Raw genomic sequence first — 27,514 nt, 5'->3', positions numbered from 1 at the left:
TCAGAAACAGTGTGACCAGCAGGTCCAGGGAGGTTATTCTTCCTCTGTACTCGGCACTGGTGAGACCGCTCCTTGAATACTGTGTTCAGTTCTGGGCTCCTCACCACAAGAAGGATGTTGAGGCTCTGGAGTGTGTCCAGAGAAGAGCAACAAAGCTGGTGAAGGGGCTGGAGAACAAGTCTTATGAGGAGTTGCTGAGAGAGCTGGGGTTGTTTAGCCTGGAGAAGAGGAGGTTGAGGGGAGACCTTATTGTTCTCTACAACTACCTGAAAGGAGGTTGTAGAGAGGAGGGAGCTGGCCTCTTCTCCCAAGTGACAGGGGACAGGACAAGGGGCAACGGCCTCAAGCTGTGCCAGGGGAGGTTCAGACTAGATATCAGAAAGAAATTTTTCAAGGAAAGGGTCACTGGGCACTGGAACAGGTTGCCCAGGGAGGTGGTTGAGTCACCATCCCTAGAGGTGTTTAGAAGATGGGTAGATGAGGTGCTCAGGGACATGGTTTAGGAGCAGATAGGGATGGTTGGACTCAATGATCCAAAAGGTCTTTTCCAACCTGGTGAATATATGAATCTTTAGCAAGGGCCTACCCCTAACCTGCACAGCAAGTCGGGAAAATCTTTTTTCTTTCCCAGTAACACTTATATGATATGACTGATTCCTTTGGTCAGTGTAGAAAAAAACCTTTCCTATTACTCAACTACCTCTCACCTTGATTACTATGACAATCTTCTCCTATCTGTTCTGTTTTCCTTGTAGTTCTCCCAATTTCTCTCTTGTGCCATCTGACCCACCTCTGCAAATTCCTCCTCCTACATTGACATTAAATTCAAACTTTAATATTCCCATGTAAGAGTATAAAAGAAATCAATTCTCTCTCTTTAAATTACTGTACCTGAACTTCCCACCATTACTGTAAGTCTCCAGTGGTATTTTTCTTGACAGACATCTCTCTGCTCTCTTCTCTCTGCTCATCTATCCTCTCCCTTGCCTAACTACCCCTTTTTCCTCCTCCAAATAGCCTTAAAGACTTAAGGCTTCTTTCCTCAATAAGACCTCGAAATTCATAATACAGTTAAAAGCTAGACAGAAGGCTTGAGTAACTGAGGATTATTAAATTACTTCCTTTTTGATGTACACTTCTGAGGAGGAGGGAAACACCAAAAAGATCAACTAAGAAACAAAAAGAAGAGAAACAACCAACCAAGAAAACACAAACCAAAACCACCTCCAAAATGCCTGAAACACAGCCTTGTGCTGCTTTCTGTTATACTCAGTTGTTTTAGCTTCCTTCTTTATCTTTACCTATAAATGCCAGGAGTCAACTCTTTTTTACAGATTTGTATTTTATGCCGCTATTAAACTTAGTGACTCAGTATCCTCCTGCTATACAAATAATGCATTGTCATAAATAACCTGTCATTCAATGTCAGAAGCAACATTTTGAAAAATAGTCAGTGTGATGTCTGGATTCTGAGCTGCTTTTTTTAAAAAAAAAATAAAAATAAAATAAGGTGGGGAGGTTGTCAATCACTATGCCAGAAACAAGTGACATGCTAGCCAGCATTCCAGTTAGCACTTGCAACCACAATAGAATTGTGAGGTCTTTTAAGCAGTAAAAGTTTGTAATTCAAAAATCACAGTTGTCTAAGTAATGTCTTTAAATGAAGAATGAACCTATCAGCACAATGTGGACCAATTCAGGATGGGGATCTGTCACTATTTATTTCCCTGTGTGCAACACAGTTTTATGAAGAAGATGGCAGGTGCTTGCTCTGGGCACTTATCTGATAATTAGTTGGCTAACAGACAAATCTGTTTCCTAGAGAACACCAGCACAGGTTTTATGGCTTTGAAAATGCATTACAGTGAATTACAGGATGTACATTTACTCGTAATAACACCAGATACCATTTTTCAGTGTGCATACCATGGCCAGTCTTAGTAGTCATCATTCCACAGGATTCCAGCCTGATCCTTCTTCAAAGGATCATAGAGATTTTTTTAGTGCTTCTTTGGTTTTTTTTTTTTTTCATAAGTATTTTAAGGTTGTATTTACAAAAGGACAACTTTCCCAGTTTATTTTGTTGATTGATGAAAGAATGACAAAAAGCTAGCAGCATAGAATCATAGAATAACCAGGTTGGAAGAGATCCACCGGATCATTGAGTCCAACCATTTCTATCAAACACTAAACCATGACCCTCAGCACCTTGTCCACCCGTGCCTTAAACACCTCCAGGGAAGGTGACTCAACCACCTCCCTGGGCAGCCTGTTCCAGTGCCCAATGACCCCTTCCTTGAAAAATTTTTTTCTAATGTCCAGCCTAAATCTCCCCTGGCGGAGCTTGAGGCCATTCCCTCTTGTCCTGTCCCCTGTCACTTGGGAGGCCAGCACCCTCCTCTCTACAATGTCCTTTCAGGTAGTTATAGAGAGCAATGAGGTCTCCCCTCAGCCTCCTCTTCTCCAGGCTAAACAACCCCAGCTCTCTCAGCCACTCCTCGTAAGGCCTGTTCTCCAGCCCCTTCACCAGCTTCATTGCTCTTCTCTGGACACACTCCAGAGCCTCAACATCCTTCTTGTGGTGAGGGGCCCAGAACTGAACACAGTATTCAAGGAGCGGTCTCACCAGTGCCGAGTACGGAGGGAGAATAACCTCCCTGGACCTGCTGGTCACACCGTTTCTGATACAAGCCAAGATGCCATTGGCCTTCTTGGCCACCTGGGCACACTGCTGGCTCATGTTCAGTCAGCTGTCAACCAACACCCCCAGGTCCCTCTCCTCCAGGCAGCTTTCTAGACAGACTTCTCCTAGTCTGTAGCACTGCATAGGGTTGTTGTGCCTCAAGTGCAGGACCCGGCATTTGGCCTTGTTAAACCTCATGCCATTGGACTCTGCCCAGCGGTCCAGCCGGTTCAGATCCCTTTCGAGAGCCTCCCTACCCTCCAGCAGATCGACACTTCCACCCAGCTTAGTGTCGTCTGCAAACTTGCTAAGGGTGCACTCGATACCTTCATCCAGGTCATTGATAAAGACATTGAACAGGGCTGGACCCAGCACTGAGCCCTGGGGAACCCCACTTGTCACTGGCCTCCAGCTGGATTTCACACCATTTACCACCACTCTCTGGGCCCGGCCATCCAACCAGTTTTCCACCCAGGAGAGTGTGTGCCTGTCCAGGCCAGAGGCTGACAGTTTCTCAAGCAGAATGCTGTGAGAAACCATGTCAAAGGCTTTACTGATGTCCAGGAAGACCACATCCACAGCCTTTCCCTCATCCAGCAGCCGAGTCACTTTGTCATAGAAGGCGATCAGGTTAGTTTGGCAAGACCTGTCTTTTGTGAACCCATGTTGACTGGGCCTGATCACCCGGTTCTCTTGCATGTGCTTCATGATAGCACTCAAGATCACCTGTTCCATGACTTTCCCTGGCACTGAGGTCAGACTGACAGGCCTGTAGTTTCCTGGATCCTCCCTCCGACCCTTCTTGTAGATGGGCACAACATCAGCCAGCCTCCAGTCCAGTGGGACTTCCCCAGTCTTCCAGGACTGTTGGAAGATGATAGAAAGGGGCTTGGCCAGCACATCCACCAGTTCCTTCAATACCCTTGGATGAATCCCATCTGGCCCATAGACTTGTGGGTGTCTAGTCGGGCTAGCAAGGCTCTGACCACCTCCTCTTGGATCACGGGAGCCTCATTTTGCTCCTCTAGCTCCTGGGTTTGTACACAGACGGAACAACATTCTTTACAATTAAAGACTGAGGCAAAGAAGGTATTAAGTACCTCAGCCTTTTCCTCATCCCCTGTCACTGTTGTTCCTTCTGCGTCCAATAGGGACTGTATGGTCTCCCTAGTCCGCCTTTTATTATTTATATATTTATAGAAAGATTTTTTGTTATCTTTCACAGACTTTGCCAATCTGATTTCTAGTTGAGCCTTAGCCCTTCTGATTTTTTCTCTACACAATCTCACTTCCCTCCTGTAGTCCACCCAAGAGGCCTGTCCCCTCTTCCAGAGCCCATAAACGTTTCTCTTCTTCTTGATATCACTCAAGATCTCTCTGTTCAACCAAGCTGGTTTTTTCCTGTGCCGGCTTTTTTTCCAGAACATGGGGATGGCTTTCTCCTGAGCTTCTAGGATTTCCTTTTTGAAGAGCTCCCAGCCCTCATGGGCTTCCTTGCCCTTAAGTACTGTCTCCCATGAGACTTTGCCAACCAGCCTTCTGAAGAGTTCAAAGTCTGCCCTCTGGAAATTTAATGCTACTGTCTTGCTAACCACCCTCTTCACTTCACCTAGAACAGAAAACCCTATCATCTCGTGATCACTTTGTCCTAGGCATCCACCTACTGCCACATCCCCTACAAGGCCTTCTCTGTTCACAAACAGCAGGTCCAGGAGGGCACCCTCCCTTGTTGGTTCATTCACCAGCTGTGCAAGGAAGTTGCCTTCCATGCACTTCAGGAACCTCCTAGACTGCTTCCTTTCTGCTCTATTGTACTTCCAGCAGATATGAGGAAGATTGAAATCTCCCACAAGAACAAGAGGCATGGATCTAGAGATTAACCCCAGCTGTTTATAGAAGAGCTCATCAGCTGCTTCTCCTTGGCTGGGTGGTCTGTAACAGACTCCCATCACAAAATCTACCTTCTTATGGGCTCCTCTGATTTTAACCTACAGGCACTCAATCTCCTCATCGCCACAATCCATCTCAATGGTGTCCAAGTCCTCCCTTACAAAGAGGGCTACCCCGCCTCCTCTCCTACCCTTCCTATCCCGCCTGAAGAGTTTGTACCCCACCATAGCTGTACTCCAGTTATATGAGTCGTCCCACCAGGTTTCCGTGATGGCAATGACATCATAGGCTCCTTGCCCTATGACAGCTTTCAGCTCTTCCTTCTTATTCCCCATGCTGCCTGCATTGGTGTAAATGCACTTCAGCTGAGCTGCCGAGCCTTCAGCCCTCTTAGAGGGAACAGAGTTCATTCCCAATTGCCTGGTAACTGGAGTAGCTACTGCCAGAGTGTCCATATCTCCCTTAGCACCCCCAGGTGTGTTCTCCCCCACTTTCTGTGTGGTGAGGTACTGGTGGTCCACACCAGCACACCCTCTCTGAATCACCATTGCCCCACGTCCAGCCTCGTTCCTGTCTAGACTGGGCTCAACCCCCTCCCCCTTCACATCTAGTTTAAAGCTTGGTTTATGAGCTTAGCTAGGTTTTTAGCAAGGGCTTTAGTCCCCCTAGGAGACACACGTGTCCCATCCTTAGCAAGAAAGCCTGGGGGTGCGTGAGCCACCCCATGATCAAAGAAGCCAAAGCCCCTCTCCTCACACCAGGCTCGAAGCCAGGCACTAATTGAATTCTTCTTCCTGGCTTCCCACTCCTCTCTATTTAGCCTTGGAATGGAGCAGAATACTATTTGTGCCCCAGAGCCCTCCACCATTTTCCCAATGGCCCTGAAGTCATTCTTGATGGTTTTGGTCTTTTTGTTTGCTAGAACATCGTTACCAGTTTGGACTACTATCAGAGGATAGTAGTCTGTCTCGTGGACCAGGGAAGGAAGTTTTCTAGCTACCTCCTTCGCTGATGGCCCCGGTAAGCAGCAGACCTCTCTGTGGAGCGGGTCCAGTCTGCAAATGGGTCCCTCCGTTCCTTTTAGGAGGGAGTCCCCTACAACAATCACCCTCCTCTTGTTCTTAATGGAGGCTGTTTTTATCTTTTTCTGAGGATGGTGCGGCCTAGGGAAGGATTCTAGGCTGTGGGAGCCATCATCCTCAGGGTCGGATTCCACCTGCAGCACCTGGTACTTGTTCACCAGGGGGATCTGGGGTTTTGGTGTCTGGGTGAGGGGAGCAAGTTTCTTACGTCTGGTAGGAACTTGCTGCCATTCCCCATCTCTTGTAACCCCAGCCTTGCAGTTTGCAGGTGGATGGTGTTTGGACACACCAGCTCCAGCAGCCTGCTGAGTTAGCGAGAGGGCACTACTCCACTGGTCTATCTCCCTCTCACACTCTCTGATGGTCCTCAGCCTCTTTACCTCCTCCCTTAACTCCTCCACCATGTGAAGGAGTTCCCCCACTCGAGTGCAGCTTTCACAAGTGGAGCCAGCAACAGAGGCACGAGCTGGTGTGAGAGGGGGCACTGCCTGCAGCCCAGGGTCTATGTAGCTGCCTGCACCCACTGTGGCTCTGTCTGAGTGGCAGCACCCACCCTGCCTGCTGCAGCACACGGATCTTCTGCCGGGTGGCCACCATGATCCTTGGTGCCTTCTGTCTAGTCTCTAGGTCCTCTCTGCACCCTGCCCGCTCAAACTGCCCCGCGCCTCTTCACCACGCTTCTCTTTGCTGTGCTCCCAGGGGGTCTGTTTACATCTCCCGCGGTAGCCACCGGGACCGCCCCCTCCCGTCAGGCACCGCGCGGGACCAGCGTGTGGGGCTGTCGGGAGCCCCGCCCCCGCCTGGGTTTTTCTGGGATTTTCCCGCCTCAGGGAAACTCCCACCGCCTCAAAACGTCTACTCCACCACAGAACTCACCGTCTTGCTGCCAGGTGAATGTTCAAAGCATGTGAATGTTCAAAGATTATTCTACAAATAAAATTATTAATTGAAATGAGATAAACTTTTTTTAATAGTACAAGCCTTCAGAAGCCATCACTTTTTTGCTTTCCTTTTAAATCTTGAAATAACAATGACAATTATACGGAGGTCAACGGTAACTGTAGGCAAAGACACAAAAGACTTCAACCAGAAAGAGCACTCCACTAAAATGTATAGCCAGATCCAAAAAAATATATTCACACCACAAGAACACCATATTCAGTATAACTGAATGATATTCACCTATCAACAGTTAAATGAGTAATGCTGCTTTTAATTGGAAGTGAACTCTCTGAGTATATATTAAAAAACTATTTTTAAGAGGAATTCTATACTCCCAAATGGTAGAAAGCATAAAATACTAAAAGCCTTTCTAACCACTGATATTTGCAAAGAACACTGTGATAAATATCCAAGAAATATCTCAAGGGACATTCTCTCTCAAAGTGAAGAAAACCTTTTAAAGTTCTTTCACATGAGGTAAATTAGAATAAACTGATACATGTACATATTCTTGTTTAAAGCCTTCCCCTCAATCCTAGAATACGCCATAATCCTGAATTTATGGTGTTTTCATGTATTCCTGCAGAACTAAGCATTACAATTGGAATATTCTAAGGAGACTTCAGTATTGTATTATATGACAGTTAGAGAGACAAAGAACAACCACCTTCTTACACTCCAGCCTCAGGGATAATAAACATGGCATAAAATGAGCATTTTTAATATATAAGAATGATACTAGTTTCCCTACCAGTAGGTAACCGTGGAATATATATGCCTCCCTCATTTTACAGGTAGAGGAACAAAAAAAATCAAAGTGTCTCCAGTGCCATAATGCAAGCCAGCAATCAGGTCTCTGCAGTTCCTGTCTCAGATGGCAGTTGTCATCAGAAGTCAGTGTAACCTCTAAAACCTTTTATCTCTCTCAAATTTAAGTTTTAAATACACTTTCTTAGAGCTAGGCAATGCTTTAATATGTAGTCTCTTGACAACTTCTTCTGTGTTCATTTTCACAGACCTTTCTGCCTAGTATTAAACACCTCCAGTTCCTGGAACTGTAGATGCTCACCAAGCACAATTGGAATCAGAGATCTTGGCAAAAAAGAGCATTTTATGAAAGCCTGATATTTAACAGTTAATAATTTGTGACTAATCTTGACCAGTTTTGTGAGTTCAGTGATCATACAAAAGTTTTCTTTTCATATTGTCGTGGAATCTTTCTTTTAAGTATCCTTCGTTGTTTTAGGAAGTCTCCCACAGTGCTGTTTGGCATACTTTTAAGCACCTGAGGGAGCGTCTTGAAATTGGAGTCTCTCTTTCAATTTCACACTCAGTCAATTTCAACTGCAGTTAATGAAGGACTCTCTCATGGAAACATCAAACAATGGTTACTTTCTGTGATTAGCAAGCCTAACTGCTCTAACACGACATCTGTATCCCCAGTCTCTACAAATGATTTGTCAGCCCTTCTCCGCAGTAAAGATTACATGAGAAAAATCTTATTTGGCTTGCTGTGTATTTTATGTTAGATAATCATGATAGCACCTTGGCACTCTGTCTAAGACATCAAAGAACAGTAAGTATCCAATCTACAGGCTGTAATGAATATCTACCCTCTGGAGAGCATTTATATCATTCAGAGGGTGGTCTGACCAGACAACGAACTTCTGCATCTGTGAAGGATTGAGGTGCATAAGCACAAACTTGCTTATCATACTCAACTACTGGCAATTTGTACCTCAGCTGATAGCCCCCAATGAATTCAGTGGACCTCAGTCTTCTCCAATGCAGATTTTATGAGGTGTGCTCTATCAGGTTATGTAGAATCACATAATAGTTTGGGTTGGAAGGGACCTTAAAGATCATCTAATTCCAACCCTCCTGCCATGGGCAGAGACACATCCCACTAGATCAGGCCCATCCAACCTGGCCTTGAACACCTCCAGGGATGGGGCATCCACAGCTTCCCTGGGCAACCAGTTCCTGTGCCTCAACACTCTCACTGTGAAGAAATTCCTCCTTATGTCTAGGCTAAATCTGCCCCTCTCCAGTTTATGGCCACTGCCCGTAGTCCCATAGCCTATCACTACAAGACTTTATAAACAGTCCCTCCCCAGCTTCCTTGTAGGTCCCTTTCAGGTACTGGAAGGTCACTATAAGGTCTCTTTGGAGCCTTTTCTTTTCCAGGCTGAACAAGCCCAATCCTCTCAGCCTGTCCTCCTATGGGAGGTGCTCCAGCCCTCGAATCATCTTTGCAGCACTCCTCTGGACCCCTTCCAACTGATAATCTAATTTGATAATTCTTACAATTAGCTCATGAGGAGAAAATCAATTCCTCTGGAATTAACCAGGAAGTAACAAGTACTAATATTGTCTTTTTCTTTGAGACTTCATACCCTTCAGTTAGTTTCTCTTCAAAGCTGAACAGTCATCGTTACAATTTGCCTGAACACATGCTACAAAATTTTAATAATTTGTAAATATCTAGTTCCAAGCATTTTAAACTGACCACTATCAAATTTGTTCACTACACTAACATTCTAGTGGACACTTTGAACATCTGCCTCATCTTCATCTGTGAAATAAAAAGATGAAAGTTGCATTTCCAGAGGGGAATGTAAAAATAAACTTATTACTGTTTCTGAAACAGTAAGAAATGTAGTCACAGGTATCATAGGAAAGCTTAGAAAGAATTTAATAAATTCTTTGAGAGTGAGGTTTAAACAGCATGTAGCAAATAAAACTGCTACTACACAATGAACAATGAAGAGGAAAAATATCTAACAATACCTTATTAAATTAATAGTCTCAGCTCTGTGCACAGAAGGAAACAAATCTATGTCTGTGTGTGTGAAAGTAGTGCATAAGCACATAATTAAAGGCTAAAACGTAATATGGTTGGCATTGACATGGAAAAGAGGAACTGAAACTCTAGCATTTTCTTAGTTCAGAGTACTTATCTTTACACTTAATAATATGTGCATACAGGTACATGAGAAATATAATTCTATTTTTCTTCATGTTACCACATAATGTAGGTCCTCGCTGTCATTGCATTTCCTCTCTTTAGAAAAGGACACTGGTCTATAGAACATACCCATAAAATTTTAATACACTTTGCTTTGTTATTTTGTTGTTGCTTTTGTCTACAGGTGAATATTAACTTTAACACAGTTTTGTCCATAGGGCAGTCATCGAAGATAGAGAAGATGTGGAGAGTAAGATGTAGTGTTTGCTCTAGAAACATGGAAGGAACCAGAGGACCCCTTTCTTGTACAAGGACTGCCTCTGATTTGTGTTGGTACAAAATTAAATGCAAAACCAGATGAAGACTGCATAAAAAAGAAACACAAAAAGGAGGGAGGTGGTACTGCTTAGCACGGGGAAGAAATGTGGTTTCGACAGACTAGCTTGCTCTCAAGTATGAAAAGTCTGCAGTTTTCACTTCTCCCCACCCTTTTTCACAGCTGAGGGACCTATTTGATTGGATGCCACCATCACATTGCGATGCAGGATTTGAGAATGATTTTACATATTCAACTGTTGCAAAGATATTTCTTCTACTTTTCAGATTTGCCATGTTAAGCCTAAATTAAAATTGCAGTGACTTTATATCACACACAGTTTCAGCAGTTGTAGGCCGTTTCCTTGTAAGTGAGGAAAAGGTGAGGTTCTTATGACAAAATCACAGTCCTTGAAAGTAATTTTGCTCATCTCTATTTTTCTGAAACCCATAAAATCTTTCATAAAATTAGGTAATACTAAAATAAACCTCTTTTAGGAAAATAAATTGAGAAAATCTGACATAAATACAAATAAAACAGAAGACAACCTGAAGGCAGCAAACATAGACAAGGTGCCTACACCAGTGAGATAACTATGGGACCTAACCTAGTCTGTAATATATGGATGGCTTTGGATTTTAAAATGCTTTGTGTCACCATACTAAAGCTCAACAGCACTACAACAAGATTTTTATCCCACAAGATACTCTCCCAAGTACAACTCTTAACTAATTCTTCTCCAGCTATTAAGAGCTACATATCTGGCTTTCCCCTGTGGTTCTGTGACAAAGTGTGATTAAGCGCTCCTCACTGAAAAAAATAATGAACTAATGTTTCTTTGGACAGAGATACATGTTGAATAGTTGAAAGAGGAAAAGAATTCCTGTCATTCTAAGCACTACTTCTATTACTTAACCAAATTCAAGTTCTTTTATTTAGAAAAAATACCAGTGTCAGAAATGGATATTCACAGCCATCCTTTTTGTATGATAATTATGTTATCTGCACTTATCAGAGATTTTGTATGTGAGAATTGCAAAACAGATTCCATACGGTTAAGAGAAATCACAGTCAGACTGATTGAAGTGACTTACAGTCACATATGAAGCAGTGTCAAAACAAAGACAAGATTTAAAAAAAAAATCCTCTAGTCTTGATAACAAGACCCTTTCTTGAGGACCAGAAATCCATCTGGTTGATATTATGCATAGGTAGTTTCTGTAGCCATGTGATGTTTTGACAAAAAGAGCTTAAATGTAATGTGTACACTTCTTTGTTACATCAAAAGTATTTTCACAAATATGTCCAAGCCACCCCAAACCAAAAAGGAGTATTTGCTAAAGTTCTGCTTCACCATATATATAGCTATGAAGAGGCATCCATTATTTTTAAAGTTAAGATATTTAGTGAATGATTTTCTCATAGAATATTGTTTCAAGGATCTCGTGGTTACACTGAGACTACAGAAAAAGAATATTAATTTCCATGTGACTTTTTATTTTGCCTCCAGCCAGTCAAATTTTTATTCCTTTCACTATTTATCAATCACACACTCATCTCATGTTGTAGTACACGGGTGGTCAATCCCTTCTGATAGGCCACACGAGTTTACTCAAGGCACTGCCATGCCTTGCCAATCACACAACTAGACATAAATTCACCAAGTGATTAATAGCTTCTACCTTTCCTTCTCCATACACCACGTGTTACAACAGGTATGACCCTGACCGGGTAGCCATTGGAAAAGAAAGTGTTGAATAGTGTCTAGTGAAGTAGGTGAACTCTTCTAGTAGCTGCATGTTGTCTCATGCCAGAGGCTGGCCATTTCTGCACTAGTATTAGCACCGAATCACAGAATCACTAGGTTGGAAAAGACCCACAGGATCATAGAGTCCAACCATTCCTATCAACCACTGAACCATGCCCCTCAGCACCTCATCCACCCGTCTTTTAAATGCCTCCAGGGATGGTGATTCAGCCACTTCCCTGGGCAGCCTGTTCCGGTGCCCAATGACCCTTTCTGTGAAAAATTCTTTTCTGACGTCAAGTCTGAACCCCCCCTGGTGGAGCTTGAGGCCATTCCCTCTTGTCCTGTCCCTTGGGAGAAGAGGCCAGCACCCTCCTCTCCACCCCCTCCTTTCAGGTAGTTCTAGAGAACAATAAGGTCTCCCCTCAACCTCCTCTTCTCCAGGCTAAACAACCCCAGCTCTCTCAGCAACTCCTCATAAGACTTGTTCTCCAGCCCCTTCACCAGCTTTGTTGCTCTTCTCTGGACACACTCCAGAGCCTCAACATCCTTCTTGTGGTGAGGAGCCCAGAAATGAACACAGTATTTAAGGTGTGGTCTCACCAGTGCCGAGTACAGAGGGAGAATAACCTCCCTGGACCTGCTGGTCACACCATTTCTGATACAAGCCAAGATGCCATTGGCCTTCTTGGCCACCTGGGCACACTGCTGGCTAATGCTCAGTCACTGTCAACCAACACCCCCAGGTCCTTCTCATCCGGGCAGCTTTCTAGACAGACTTCTCCTAGTCTGTAGCACTGCATAGGGTTGTTGTGCCCTAAGTGCAGGACAAAAAGTATGGAACACTTACGAATTTGCATGTCATCTTTGTGCAGAGGCCATGCTAATCTTCTCTGTATTGTTATTATGACAACATGCTCATGCATCTGTGGAGATGGCCTCTTTACAGGCCAAGTCCCACAAAACAGTCTTTCTACTGGTAAGGTCAGGTAAAAATGCAAAACAAGAAGTATCATAAAGAAAATCTTGATAGCACAGCACCATCAACATTCATTACAACTTTTGTTGACTTACATTGAGCCAGAAGCTGGGAAATAACTATTTTCCTATGGAATAATGAGCGATGTAGGTAAAACATGGTCTGTTATCAGGTCCTTAATTATTCCATGTGATTGCCATCACGAAGAACAACTAAAAATGCACATTTGTTTTTACAAAATGTTTATCACTGAAAAAATTTTAAATTCATGTTTTTATTTTACAAATGTTTGCTCAGCCCAAAGACTACATGAGAAAAATACATATTATTTCTTGCATACCTTGATGGCTTAGATTGCCATGTAGTTCAACTTTGGTTTTGACTTTACACTGGTTTATCTTAATTAAAAATGACTTCATATCACTGCTTGTGACCTTGTCAGTTAAAAGCTGGAGCACCACTGAAGTATTTATGTCTTCCTCACCACAATTCCAAAGTCTCACATTTTAATATTATCTAGGATAGACGAAGCATGTCCTAGTTTTCCTAAGATCACAGTTTTATTATGGTTTGTGGTCCTGACTCCAGTAAAAGAAATGAAAGTAAATATGCTTAAATTTTAATAATCTGTGGGCTTGAGTTTCAAACACAGGAAAACTCTGCTTGAAGCCCTCTGACTCTTTTGGAACCTCAAAATATGAACTGTTTCTGATGCACACCTGCAAATCTGCTTAAAGCAAACTCACAGTGAAAATTACGAACAAGTTTTGGAAGCTGTTCTGAAGAAAAAGAAAGGCACGATACCAAAAAGGACCATGCCAACAGACAGAGTGCTAATTTTACTTTAGTGAAATTTTAATGAAATTTGGGCTATCTACACCAACCATAACACATCACGACCACAACCTCTCATGCTATGCTACCTAGATCATTCAGTGCAATATTCCTCCTTTCCAGTGCTGGATCAGACAATTACATCAAATCCAATCATACTTTCTGGATTTTAGACAGTATGAGTGGCTTAGCCTGGCATTGGAGTAAGTCAGTAGAAAAACTTTCTTCATTTTTAATCAAGGTTCTAACATCTGAAGTAATAAATTCGAGGTAAGGAAATCCTTCAAGACATTTAAATATACAACGGGAAGTGGTCAGAGGAAGGTTATCAAGATTGGTGTACTGTACGCTAATCACAGTTAATCTGTCTTTGAATAGCTTTAATGAAGTGCTTAAATAATTAGTTACTTTTCTAAATGTTTCTTTTACTTAATGATTTTTGATAAGGGCCACAGAAACAGCTTGCTTTGGAACTTGTTACAAATCAGGACTAAAACTAAGGTTAAGTAAATTTAAGAGTTGGGTCTCATGAAAACCTTCAATGTAATAGGCGACAAGCCAAATTTCTTAGCAGTAGAACACAAATTTTTAAAGCCATTATTCCCCTTGTAGTTTGAAAGGAATCTTTTTTAAAAAAAACCCTTAGACTGGGGGAGAGATTGTAGATGGAGGGCAAGGGTTTCTGTTATTTGGTCCAGTAAATCTGCACCAATGTGTTTTAATGGCTAATGGCATGATCAGGGCTTTGATTACCTGACAAGGATCTAGAGCGAATGTTAAATTTTATATGGAATACAGGCTGTATAAACACAAAATTACTTTATGCAGCCTTTGAAGAAGCAGCAGGTTACTTAGCTTGCTTAGATATTACAACTTTCAGTGAACTGTATTTAACGATTTTAACATATTCTAATATATTGAATAGGGTCACAGTCCTTTGGATATTCTAGTGTAGTTAGGAGTATATCCTTGACAGACTAAATGTAAGGTTCTGAATTTCACATCCACTTCACTGAAGAATAGCATTTGGATATCTATCCAATATAGCCACCAAAACCAGCCTCATCTTATTACTTAGCTGGAATTTAATTTCAGCTAAAGATGTAGCCACTATAAATTTGCCTTTGAATTTTTATATGGAGACATCCCCATGCACAAAACATAATTTAATGCTGATAAAGCTTTAAAAATTAGTTTCTTTCTCCTACTTAAAATCTTTTCCCCCTCTATCTTATTACCCTTGACTCCACAAAAAATCTCTAATCTAAAGTATACTGACAAGTATACTGAAAATGCAAATGTAAATCAAAATGTTATCAAAGCCTGAGTGTAAAACTACGATTATGAATGGATGTTGGTATTCTACTACGATTCACGATTAATCTTAATATTGCATAATAATTTTGACACCGTTTTAATAGATTTGTCAGAATAAAACATGTTATTTGCAAAATACATATGTAACTTAGTAAATTCTCATTATCATGAAGAGAATCAACAAGAATACAAAAGATGATTTTCAGAATATTACAAAACCATTAATCTACTGAGAGACAATCTAATAAAAGTTTTGAACATATAATACTATTAAAGGATACTGAACACCCTTATTTGCCTTTAACGTGGTTTGCTAATTTCTTTGGAATGAGATTCACTTTTGAAATGGTCTTAAGGAAAAAAAATAGCTTAATCTCATGACTGTAATCTTTATTTGCCCTCAAAACAATCTCAAAGCTAATGAACCCTCTTACTTCAACGGTTTTGGCAACAAATGTATTTCTAAAAGGGGAGAAGGTCAACATTCCAATACCTTGTATGCATAAAATCAAATCTGCTACTGACCTTTCATTTGGTGATGGGGAAAGCTATATCACCCTTCTGAACCTGTTTCTTCTCATGAGCTCCACATGTCTTTTTCGTGCTGTTCCATTTAAATATTCATGTAGAAAGACTACTACAATTACAGCTTCAATAGATGAGAAACAGGAAGAAAAATCAAGCATTCAAGACATAAATGTCTCATGCCTTTGTGTGTTTACTTGCAGGGAAATGAGAAGGAATGGAGAGATTAATACTGCCTACATGAGCTTTTTGGTGATCTAGAGCAGTAATAAAAAGAAAAGCCATGACTAAATACTACAAGCAAAATTACAACATACATGGGCCTAATACTCTTCACCTACCTTTGTATTAAACACTACCGGAGAGGTATAAAAGTCAAACCCATAATGATTTTAGCTAGCACAATGAGTTGGAAATAGATGACCTTCATAATAACACAAAAAATGAGAAAAATTGTTGCTGCTGCATTTTTTTTTTCCTGAAAAGCAATTAAAATGTAGTGACTTTATAACCTGGTATATTAAATAATAGAGCACTGCTAAAACCAAATGCCTTTTGATTCTTTCAAAAAAGTCTGTTTGTTAAAGCTCTGATTAAAAAGAAAAAGTATTTCAAAAGGAAGTCCTAAATATTACAGGGACTGTCAAGTAGTTAAAATTACTATGGCTACACAATTCCAATTTGTCCCTGTGCCAAAAGAGAGCAGAACCCACCCACTCATCCTGCAATGCAGCATCAGCAGGTCAAGTACTAGAAGTAATGCACAAAAATGGCAGAACTTTTTTTTTTAGCACTTTGAGTTTTACTTATTGAGGTAGGAGAGTTAGAACGCTTCTGCTAATCTCATCCTCCAGAAAATGACTAACAGTTGAATCACCCCAGTAATTACTATGTCCATTTATTGCATGCACTGCACAGGATTAATATACTTATGTAATTAAAAGTGATTAGACAGTGACATTCACCCAAATCACACTGTCTGTTGGGGAAATAAAAAGTAAATAAACTAAAGTTCAGATCTTTTCAGCTGAAATGGACTTAAGAGAGCATTTGTTTGAAAAGCGGCTATGTAATATGTGTTGTTTCAGCTGAGCTTTCATCATTGTAGTTGAAATTCAGCCCAGCAGAGGGATGGGCAGAAAGACAACATACCTACTAAATTAAAGACCTCAGGATAAAACTACTTGGTGAAGGTCTTGTGCTAGCTCATGGGTTTGCTGCCTTAAATCATCTATAAGTATTTTAATCCTCTACACAATGCAGAGAAATGTTTTGGATTAATGAGCAACCTTCCATGCCAGTTTGCTAGCTATCAAGTGATTGTTGGCTAAATTAAAACATCCACAGAATTACAGAAGATAAGACTGGAAACCAACATAAGAGGTCACCCAACCCATACCCATGACCCAAAGTGGATGTCCTACATCTCAAGCATTTCTCACAGACATTTGCTGAGCATGTTCCTGAAGAACAGCATTAATTAAAATTCACCAGCCATGACTAGCGATCCAATCTATGGCTTATCTAAACAAGAAAAATAAGGAAGAAAAATATATTCTACCCATAAGAAAGCCTCCGTCTTAAATTTCAGATTCTAAGCTGCTAAGTATCAGACTTTCAAGCAGAAGAAAAATGCAAATCAACCCAAATCCCTAAATAAACAAAGCCAACATGGCATGTAGATATTGTGTAGGTCTAAGGAATAGCATTTTATAAAATTTTGTCATTGTTTTCAGGAAAAATTAGACAATTGAAGGTCCTTTCTAAAAACATCCACAGATGGCAATGAACTTCACTCTTAGAGAAAAAGTTTCTTTTTTCTTACATTAGCTTTATAGTGACATCAGTAAAATAATTGAAGGAAACATAAGAAGAAATATTAAGAAGGATTTAATGCCATCTTTTATGACCTCTATTTAAGACCAGCAGTGAACATGAGTAACACATTAAATAAAACAGATTAATACATGCAAAAGCACTATTTGTACACCTTGAACTACAATCAGTTGTTTCAGACAGACAGAGAGAGAGCAATTGAGCTAACAAATGGTATGTTCCTAAGAATGCAAGAACAGAATGGAAGAACACCAAATAGTGCACCATATTTTCATGAAGTACTACCTGAAAACAATGTTACATAGAAAATGTTCATTTTCTTTTTGTCACTATGTTTCTCTTAAACATAAACTTCCCCACATATTTCTTAAACTGCCCCTTCTTGGACACTGTGATGCAAAGATCTCTTTGCAAAGTACTTTCCAAGAGAGATAAAAGGTGCATTTTATTTTACTTTATCTTTCTTCTTTGTAAATTCTGATCTTTCATTAGCATTTATCATACTTTCTATAGTTTCTATTTCTGCAATTTTATGAAAGATTCCTCTCTTCACTTCTCTGTGTCATTTTTTGATCCACAATTTGCTTCCTCATTCTCTTTTTCTTCCAAAATTTCTAGTTCCTGTTCAGGAATCAAGTTTTCAACCACTTTGAAACTCCAGTGTATGTAAAAACCATGCCTCATAATTACTTCAGTGTTATGCACATCTTCCACATTTCCTCCCAAGTCCTTGAAGGAAGTTTCCAGTACAGAGATCTTGATTCTACCACGATTTCTTTCATTTTTATTCCAGCAGAAGATACTTTCTTCCCCCTTCTCTATTATATGTTGCCTGCAAGTGAAGCACCCTTGCTACCTGAGATCAGAAAGTTCCCTTTAAGCTATTCTTTGTTCATTCTTCTTTCTGGCAGGCTATAAAGAAGTGTTTGATGTGTGTACCTTTCCTTTTTCCTAACATCAGAAAAAAGGCTGGGAAATGTTTAGAGATCATCTTTTGCTCATGTAAGCAGAAAATGTGGCTAACTGGGAGACCAGGAGCACAAAGCTTCTTCGGTAGTATCCAGAAGTACAATGCTACAATAACCTACTGCAAAAAATGAAGGCAGGATGCAGAGAAAAAGGAATAAGCAGACTGACCAAGCAATTACTTGCTCACTGAAAATCAGTGGCTCACTCCTCATTTTCTCCTTAGTTCCCAATGACTTGAATAACTATTAACAGGGCAATTGTTGATATTACTATGGTCTGGGAGACATAGAGATGTGCACCAACATTCTGACTCACAAAAGGCGATACTGCAAATGGGGACTGCCAGCAGGAGTCCTTCCCAGGGGAAGACTTAGACATAGAGAATGTTATAATATTTAACAGAGGAAACCAGATAACTGAAAGACATGCCTATATTTGAAAAGCAAGCCAGTCATAGACACATTATAGAAACAGGAATTATGAACATAAAATAATCATGACTACATAATTAAATACCTTGCTAAAAATTTCCCACTGAAAGCCTTCAGACCAATAGGCCTTCAATTTTGGCAATGCATTAAAATTCTGGCAGGTAGCCAGCCTTTTATTTTTATTTTTATCTTTATTTTTATGGTTGAGAGAATTGGGCTTGTTCAGCCTGGAGAAGTCTCCAAGGAGAACTTATAGCAACCTTCCAGTACTTGAAGGGGGCCTACAAGGAAGCTGGAGAGGAACTATTCATAAAGGCTTGTGGTGACAGGGTGAGGGGGAATGGATGTAAACCAGAGAGGGGCAGATTTAGGCTTGATATATGGAAGAATTTCTTTCCCATGAGAGTGGTGAGACACTGGAACAGGCTGCCCAGGGAAAGTGTGGATGCCCCATCCCTGGAGGTGTTCAAGGCCAGATTGGATGGGGACTTGAGCAGCCTGGTCTGGTGCGATGTCCCTACCCATGGTAAGGGGATTGGAACTAGATGATCTTTAAGGTCCCTTCCAACCCAAACTATTCTATGATTCTATGATTTTTACTTTTATTTTTATTCCTCAGTTCTTTGGTCTCGTCTTCACATATTTCTCACCTTGCAATATTGTTTTTTCCTCTAGTCACAGAATATAAGTAAATAAGTAGAATTATTTTTGGGGGTATGGAAGCATAACATACTCTGTTTCTGTTTCTAACAAGAGATAATATTCTTGAGATTCTTGGTTTTTTTCAATGGCTATGTTTGGGCAAACATGTGTCTGTAAACAGGATATATTTATTAGGCATTTTACTTTATGCCACTGACAAACTTTTGAGATCCCTAAACATGGCTAAATAACATTAATAACAATAAAGCATTAAAATACTTTAATATTAAATGACATTCAGACTATTGACACACACTGCTGACTGTTCAAAAATATTTACTATCCAGTGAAAATGCACCCAGTACTATCTGCCTTGCAAACTCACCTCCAAAATCTTAGACTATTTTACCAGATTGTTTAAGAACATAGCGGACATGCTAAATTGCTTTACTGAATCTGAAAATGCTGATCTACATCCTCAATGCCTTGTCAGCTCTGAGCCTACCTCAGCGAAAGGATAGCACACCTGTAACATTTACAACTTGTTTTTTTCCTGCAAAACTTGGTACAACTAGTTCTTTATCAAAAGTTTGAAGTATTTATTCACTGTTATTTGTAATTGCAGTCAGTAACTTGTGATATGCTTGTTTGGTCTGAATGATAATTTTTAATGTTATTGTTAATACTTTTTAATGCCTGGTACATGTATGTCCTATGTTAGATTCACTAGAATCAAATCTGCCTTTGCGTGTGTGTTCATGCTTTACTGGTTTCAATTTACACCTATATATCCTCTGCAACATATCTTCTAAGCTTTTTCTATTACTGAATCAGCAACTGCACATTTTAAACCCAAATAAATCTAGGGTAGGTTTAGATTTCTGAAATAATTGAAATGTCCAAGTGTATTTGCCTCCAAAAACAGTCCTTCTGTAAAACACCAATTTGGAGATAGCATTCGCTTTTGAGTGGCTTTTATAAAAAAATTCACACTGAAGTAAAATAAAAACCCTGGCAAACACCTGTGCATTTCAATACTTAATATGTTCACTACAATCAGTAACTCTGGTTGGTTTGATAGCTTTTTAACTTGAGCCACTGACTCCAACACTCCTCTGTCCTCCCTGCCCCTACTTCTGTTGCATAGCCTAACATCACTGAATGTCAAGGCCTTATTCTAGATTTAATCTGTTTTTTCCTTAGAGATTATAAGACACACTGAGAAATTCTACGTAATTTTTGGTGTCTTTTGTGTATTGAAAAAGCACGATAAAAAGATATCCTAGAAATATTCCACATTAATTCTATTGATATTTGTCTGCTTCTTATTTGGCACAGATATACGTGTGAAGATTTTATGGAGTCTGTGAATTGTCATTTGTGTGACATTTTCCATTTCCTCTACCAGTCAAAATGTTTGATTCCAGTCAGTGATCTATTTATTGTATTTCTTTGGATCAGTATTTCAACCCAGTCATGTAGATGAAAAGATAAAAAGAAAAAAAAAGAGGTGTACAGTAGTTCCATGTTGCTTGTGGTGCTCCCTCTGAACAAATCAGAAAGAATTATTGAGGGACATGCAGTAGATGAGAAAGACAGCACACAATTGCAGATAAGTTCTAATCCTTTGGAGGTAGTCCTCATCACAGCATTTACAGAAGTTTCTTCTTTCTTAGCATGGGTTTGTGGCTTGCTTTGATATCCTCACATTATGGTGCTCTCAAATTTTATAACTTTACTTCTTTAACCATATGATTAATTTCCTTTAAAAAAGTACAGTTTTGAGAACTTTCACTCTTTCCATGAACTTTCATCACTGTGAAGAAGTATAGCTGTGATGTATTTTGAAACATCTTTTATTGTGTCCTATGCAAGCTAATGAAAATCCTGTTAACAATAGCAAGTGACGTCTAGAATACACTATAGAAATAGCAACTTTTGAACTGCTGTAGACTGTCTACAACCACATTACAGCCCTGACTCAGCAATCTATCCCTCTTCATCATAGTACTCGTGCAACATGCTGAACTGTAACGTGTGCAGTGCAGCCCAAATAATTTACATGATCATTAAGAAAGAGACAAGTGCTTTGTTGAATGGGAATGGACTGAAGCATATAAATGTTTTACTGCAGTATAGCCCATTATCATGTTCTTTTGATCCAGATTACCTTGATCTAGAATTAAATTTATATGCTTCTCTGAACTGGCTCTCACTGTGGGCCAGCAAACATAAAGGAGTTGAGAGGAAGTCACACCACTGAAAGGGTGAGACTAGAGGTCCACTAGAATCTTCCTGGGCACTTCAGAAAATATGCCAGCTGCAAGATGCTGGTCAGTGCCTAAAAGAGCTTCTGCCCAGAGGACAGCTGTGCTGAGCAACAGAAACCTTTCTGGTATCAAGAGAGTCACTTGGCAGCTGGCTACCTGTCCTTTCAAGCCTGGAATATAAAGCAGGCCCTACTTCTTGCTCATTTGTGTGCAAAATTGGAAGGAGAAAGTGAAAGGACCTTGTGTTTTCATTTTTGCTTTTATAATCAATTTAGGTAACTATTCCTTCTCTCCATTATACAGTTTGATAATTTTACTTAACATAAAATTATCCAACTTTTCAGTTCTGCATGCTGCCCTTCTGAAGATCTGGCAGAGACTCTTGCAAACTTGTTGAAGTCCCAAGATGTTGGTTCTGTGATTCTGTGATTGTTATTTTTGAGGGAGTATCTGAATTTATTCGTTCCGAAGTGTTCTTTCCCCAAACTGACATCTGTGCACATAACAAGCTTTACAAAGAGTCCTATGACATATGTTGCCCCTTTTATCTTGCTCATAATCATCTTAAGTTAGAATTACATGTCCTGAGTACATCTACCAGGAAACATTTCCTGATAAAGACAGTCTTTCACTCAGCGAAAACCCAATGGTGACTTCTGTGACAAACAGACTTATTTTTCTGGGAAGCTAAAGAAAACTCCTGATTTGCCACTTACATAAGATTTGTGAGGAGGAATGTCCCACTAACAATTTCAGTTCATGTTCTATATATTACACATTGGCCAAGCATAACTAAAAGTTTTTGGCTTTAGCTCCCCTGTATAAAGCATGTCTCATTTACTGAAGTAGTGAGATGATAGTTTTTTTCAGGAAGTGAAAGTTCATAAATTGTCCAGTGGACAAAACATAAGTAAGATACTCCCTTGAAGGAGCACTGGCAGCCACAAATGTAATGAAAAGCAATTTGCCTTATTGTTTGCTTGTTGTAGCCATTTACTTAGACATTCCAGGCACTTGTTCATATCTACTCAAAGGGCAGGTGCAGACCTATACATCTCAATGAGCTCTTATGGAAATCATCTGTATCCTTGATTTTAATAACTATATCTGTAATTTTTAACACAGAACATTTCAGTCTGCTTGCTTGTTCCCATGTTACAGGCCCCTGGCAGCATGTACTCTGAGGGGAGACCTCATTGCTCTCTACAACTACCTGAAAGGACGTTGTAGAGAGGAGGGTGCTGGCCTCTTCTCCCAAGTGACAGGGGACAGGACAAGAGGGAATGGCCTCAAGCTCTGCCAGGGGAGGTTTAGGCTAGACATTAGGAAAAAATTCTTTACAGAAAGGGTCATTGGGCACTGGAACAGGCTGCCCAGGGAGGTGGTTGAGTCACCTTCCCTGGAGGTGTTTAAGGCACGGGTGGATGAGGTGCTGAGGGATATGGTTTAGTGTTTGATGGGAACGGTTGGACTCGATGATCCGGTGGGTCTCTTCCAACCTGGTTGTTCTGTGATTCTGTGATTCTGTGAATGAGAGGCTTGGGTCTGTCCTGGCAGATTATTAAAAAATATCATAGAATCACAGAATGGTTTGGGTTGGAAGGCACCTTAAAGATTATCTAGTTCCAACCCCCCTGCCATGGGCAGGGACATCCCATTAGATCAGGCTGCCCAAGGCCCCATCCAAACTTGCCTTAAACATCTCCAGGGATGGGGCATCCACAACTTCCTTTGGCAAGCTGTGCCAGTGCTTCAACACTCTCATGGTGAAGAAATTCCTCCTTATGTCTAATCTAAATCTGTCCCTCTCCAGTTTACAGCCATTGCCCCTAGTCCTATCACTATAAGCCTTTGTAAAAAATGCCTCCCCAGCTTTCTTATAGGCCCCATTCAGGTACTGGAAGGTTGCTGTGAGGTGTCTCTGGAGCCTTCATTTCTCCAGGCTGAACAAGCCCAACTCTCTCAGCCTGTCCTCGTATGGGAGGTGCTCCAGCCCTCCTCCTTTGTAACCCTCTTCTGTTCTGATGAAGAAATCAGCTGCATTTGAGTAGCTACATGGCAGAATCTGACCATCTGAGAGCCAATGTACACATACATACAGACAATACTCAAAGGACAGTTTAGCAGTGTGCTTGTACTTAAGTGTCATGATCTGCCAAACACATTAGAGTAGGTGTACTATTGTTGCTCTGCGTTTCCATAGCTGGGTTTATTCAAGAGATCAAGTAGCTTAGCTTAACACTAGGCATATAAGGTATGCACTGATTATTTCTCTTCAATATGACTACTTAGAACTTTAACAAGGATGCATATATATACTTTAAAACTTGTCATGAAATTATGGTAAAAGCAGCAAGGTGGCTGATAAACTGCCAATTATCCTTCTTCCCTGCACTAAATTATTGCTACATATTTTTGGAGATCCTAACAACAGTGCTAGAGAAAGGACATCAAATGTTGCTTAGAAATGTGATACACATTTTCATTTCACACTCCATCAGTTTTTACAAACTGAAATATATGAGAAAACTTGGCTAAGAGCCATATCTACTGAGGTGTAAAATAAGGATCAGATCTCTTTTTAAGAGAGTTTCATTTTCTTTACATGACTAAATCAGATGCTGACCTTTTTCCAAAACATACTGTAAATATTCTGTACCTCTACCCATCAATTAATTTTGAATCTCTGAACACAATTTTGACCTTTTTAACAGACATGTAATCAATACAAATTTTAAAAAAAAATAGCTTTGTAAAGTAAAATAAATAGATTCATCCTTCCACTAAACTAGAACCAAAATACACTGAATTATATACTCATCGGTGTTAAATCTTTCCAATACTAGTAAGTTCTTTCCTTATCTTGCACTGTGGAACAAGAAACAAATGTATTATTGACTTTAGAGTCAGCAAAGTAAAGCTACGGGCATCAGCAAAAACTTCTTTTAAATTCAGATTTCAATCTGTCAGCAAAGATTAAAGCTTCATGCATACATAAAAGGGGAACTATAAAACTATAACAGATACATAGCACGGAATCATTATGCTTGAACAGCTGCTGTTTTACCAGTGTAGTAAAGCAGTAAAGGGCTTTACTTACCTCTGTTAAACCAGAAACTTCTCCTTTTGCTAATGGTCTGGTGATGGATGCAGTGTAAACTCTGGCATCTGACACTGGTTGCCCCTTCATGAAATGTTTCCCAGTTTCATAAATATTCACTTCTACCATCTTACCCATTAGCAGAGGATCCTTTGGCACAAGAACCTTTCAAATAAAGATATAGTCACTAAATACCACAAAGGACATCAATGTCTCCAGCTTCCACACAGAGAACAGATTTTTGATAAACATCAGAGCAAATCCTAAAATTTTAAAATTTTAGCAACCAACATACACAATAGCCCTTGCCATACTTGACTAGTAGCCTCTCCAGGTTGCATTCTTCAAGAGCATTGCAGTGTTAGCTTAGGCCTTTTTGACTCCAACCAATTCCTTGAGTCGTAATTTTTCATTGATGAGAAAGTTGGGTCTGAATTGCAGTATTTGAATCTAGACCCAAACAGTTCCCAAGGGCATTTGTACACTACACAATTCTAACAGACTGCTGCAAACCTCCCTATTTTCATGTTTATCCCATAGCCCTTCCTTAAAAACAAAAGAAAAAAGAAAAAAAAGAAAAAAAGGTTTTTTAGTCTGCAAATGCTTCAGGACAGAAACTATGCCTTTGTTTCTCTTTGCCCAAGCCCTTATTTTGATTGTGTGGGTCTTTTGCAGCTGAGATGCATGATTGACAATGAATGTTTGTAAAAACGGATGAATGCTTCCTGGGTCAGCAACTAATGCCACCCTTTCCTGATACTGCACAACCATGGTATCAGGCAGTCCCATAAGTACTTCACAAAAAAGACACCACATAGCAGATGTTCCTAGGTCATACATGTTATAAAAGAAAGAATCCAATGTACAGGAGTAACATCTTTTACTAAAAGAACAAATGGCATAAAAAGGCTTTAAAGTAGAGAATCAATTAAAAATGAAAAGTAGTGTAATTTCCCTGTTAAACAGAAAAAATAGAATTACAGGGACTTAATAACATTTACTTTAAGCTCACCCACACACAAATGCAAGCTTTACAAAAGTGATGGGCACAGACATTTATTTTGATTTTTAGGTGTTGAAATTGAAATGTCTTGAAATGGTTTCATTTTTAGTCAAAGATTTACAGAAGGATTTACAGAAGTAAGCTCCATGTCAGCCATATTTGGAGCATGTTTTGTTGCTAAATAGTGTCTCTCCATCTTCACCTATCGCAAGTGTTGGTTGTCCCACTTGGAGCAAGATACCACCAGTAGTTTCCCTTTTTCCCCTAAAAGCTCAAGGTGTTCATGACCATAGGAGCTTCCAGATCCCAGGATTCTGCCGAGCTTCGTAAGCATCGCCCAAGAAAAGCAGACACCTTTGCCTTTCAGAGACGGGCAAGCTGGGACTTATCAGAACCAAACAGCAAAGACAAAGCTAGGATCCTAATGCTAAGACAGTATTATAATGCAACTAGATCACTGTTCTTCCCACATACTTAATATCAGGCAAATTTAATTCAAAGGAAAACTAGGTAATTAAGTATCACTGGGCCTGTGACCTCTGTAGATCCTGGCATCTCCACAGGCAAAAGGGCAGCAACTAAATAGCAGTCCTTAGGGACAGACATGGGTATGTGACTACTATTTAAGAAAAAGGCAGAGGTTGAATGAAAATATATGGGAGGTACTGTAAAAAATGAAGCAGCCATGCTTGGCATACACTCATACATTTTTCTGATGTAAGTATTTATTGGGAAAAAATCCCCAATCAAAATGAAGTTATATGAACAGAAACCCTCACCTTGACTGTGGTTCTGCAAAGCCCCCATTGGTCAGTTCAGACTACTCTGTTCAGAGAACTACCTTAAACTGCATCACCAAACCATCTAGACATCTAAGCTGGAGGTCTACCAGGAAGCCTCTCAGCGTAGCTCTATTGATATGGCTTTAATAGCAAACTCTTTTAATATAGATGACCTAGGTTTGATAACAATTTGAGCTAACAGAACATTAGAAGCTTCAGCTTCTAATAGGTTCCAATATTTAGTGACCTGAGTGGTTTCAACTTACTTATCATTAATTTAACTGTTGTTTAAGATAACCACTAGCGCTAAGTCTTGTGCTTACTTACGCAAACAGTAGGACTTTGCATTTGTCAAACATGCCACACATAAGATTTTTAGGAAAAAGACACACGTTTTAAAAATGGAAAGTATGTCCTCCACAATAAAATTTAAAGTTACTCCCTATGTTATTATTTGTACTTTGTGTATTCTTTAACTGTCCCAATAAGGAACTGTATTAGGTGATATATAAATACCCAAAAAAAAATCAACACATTTTTTTTTGCATATATTCTTTTGCTTTAATAAAACAAGCATTGAACACTAGAAAGCCCCAAGCAATTTCTTTTTAATCTCTATATAGAAAACCATGTTCCTCAAATCTGACTGATAAGGTACAAAAGCAAGGAACAGTGACATACAAGACTTACTCAAAGATTAAAGATATAACAAAAGAAAAAAAGAGGTTTAGCAAAAAAAGAAATAAAGAAATGGAGAAGAAAATAATTAGTGAACCAGAAATAGAGATTTCAAGAGCAGTAATGTCATTTACTACTAAGTGAAAAGAAATAAATGCTCTAACATAAGCTGGAACTGAAATAAAGCACCATTGGTGACTACATAAACACAGCCATCATCAATAGCCTCTCCAGGTTCAGACAAATGAAAAACTAAAGGTAGCAAAACCAGACTGTAGACAGCTCAGTGCAAGAAAATGGAGAACAAGCCAAAGGCAAAAGCAGAATTAAATCCTGATGATTCAAAAAAGCCAATTTTATTGGTTTTCAGCAAGTCATCTGCTTTTGAGCAAAAATACTGATTTTGTGAAACAGATGCTGTGCTTCCTTCCCAGCTCAAAGATAATGTTTCTATGTGGAAAGAATTCATTTATAGAAAGTACATATAAGGAAATGCAACATATCAGGCTGAAGTTTTAAA

At 39.9% G+C, this 27,514-nt stretch overlaps 1 protein-coding gene and 1 non-coding gene across 4 annotated transcripts in view; both read right to left on the bottom strand.

Annotated features, from left to right (window-relative positions):
• CDKAL1 (CDK5 regulatory subunit associated protein 1 like 1) overlaps window positions 1-27,514 on the bottom strand; it is a 409,759-nt gene that overhangs the window by 7,162 nt on the left and 375,083 nt on the right. For all 3 annotated transcript variants that reach the window (XM_069853739.1, XM_069853740.1, XM_069853741.1), the window contains one exon: window positions 24,532-24,696. In XM_069853739.1, coding sequence (XP_069709840.1) covers window positions 24,532-24,696 — 165 coding nt within the window. The remainder of the gene's footprint in view (window positions 1-24,531; window positions 24,697-27,514) is intronic.
• Window positions 12,459-12,567, bottom strand: LOC138719474 (U6 spliceosomal RNA). Its single transcript, XR_011337219.1, has one exon. It is a non-coding gene; the product is annotated as a U6 spliceosomal RNA (small nuclear RNA).

Source organism: Phaenicophaeus curvirostris, chromosome 3 (assembly GCF_032191515.1).
Source record: "Phaenicophaeus curvirostris isolate KB17595 chromosome 3, BPBGC_Pcur_1.0, whole genome shotgun sequence".
NCBI lineage: Eukaryota > Metazoa > Chordata > Aves > Cuculiformes > Cuculidae > Phaenicophaeus > Phaenicophaeus curvirostris.
This window is presented reverse-complemented; position numbering and strand designations above follow the sequence as displayed.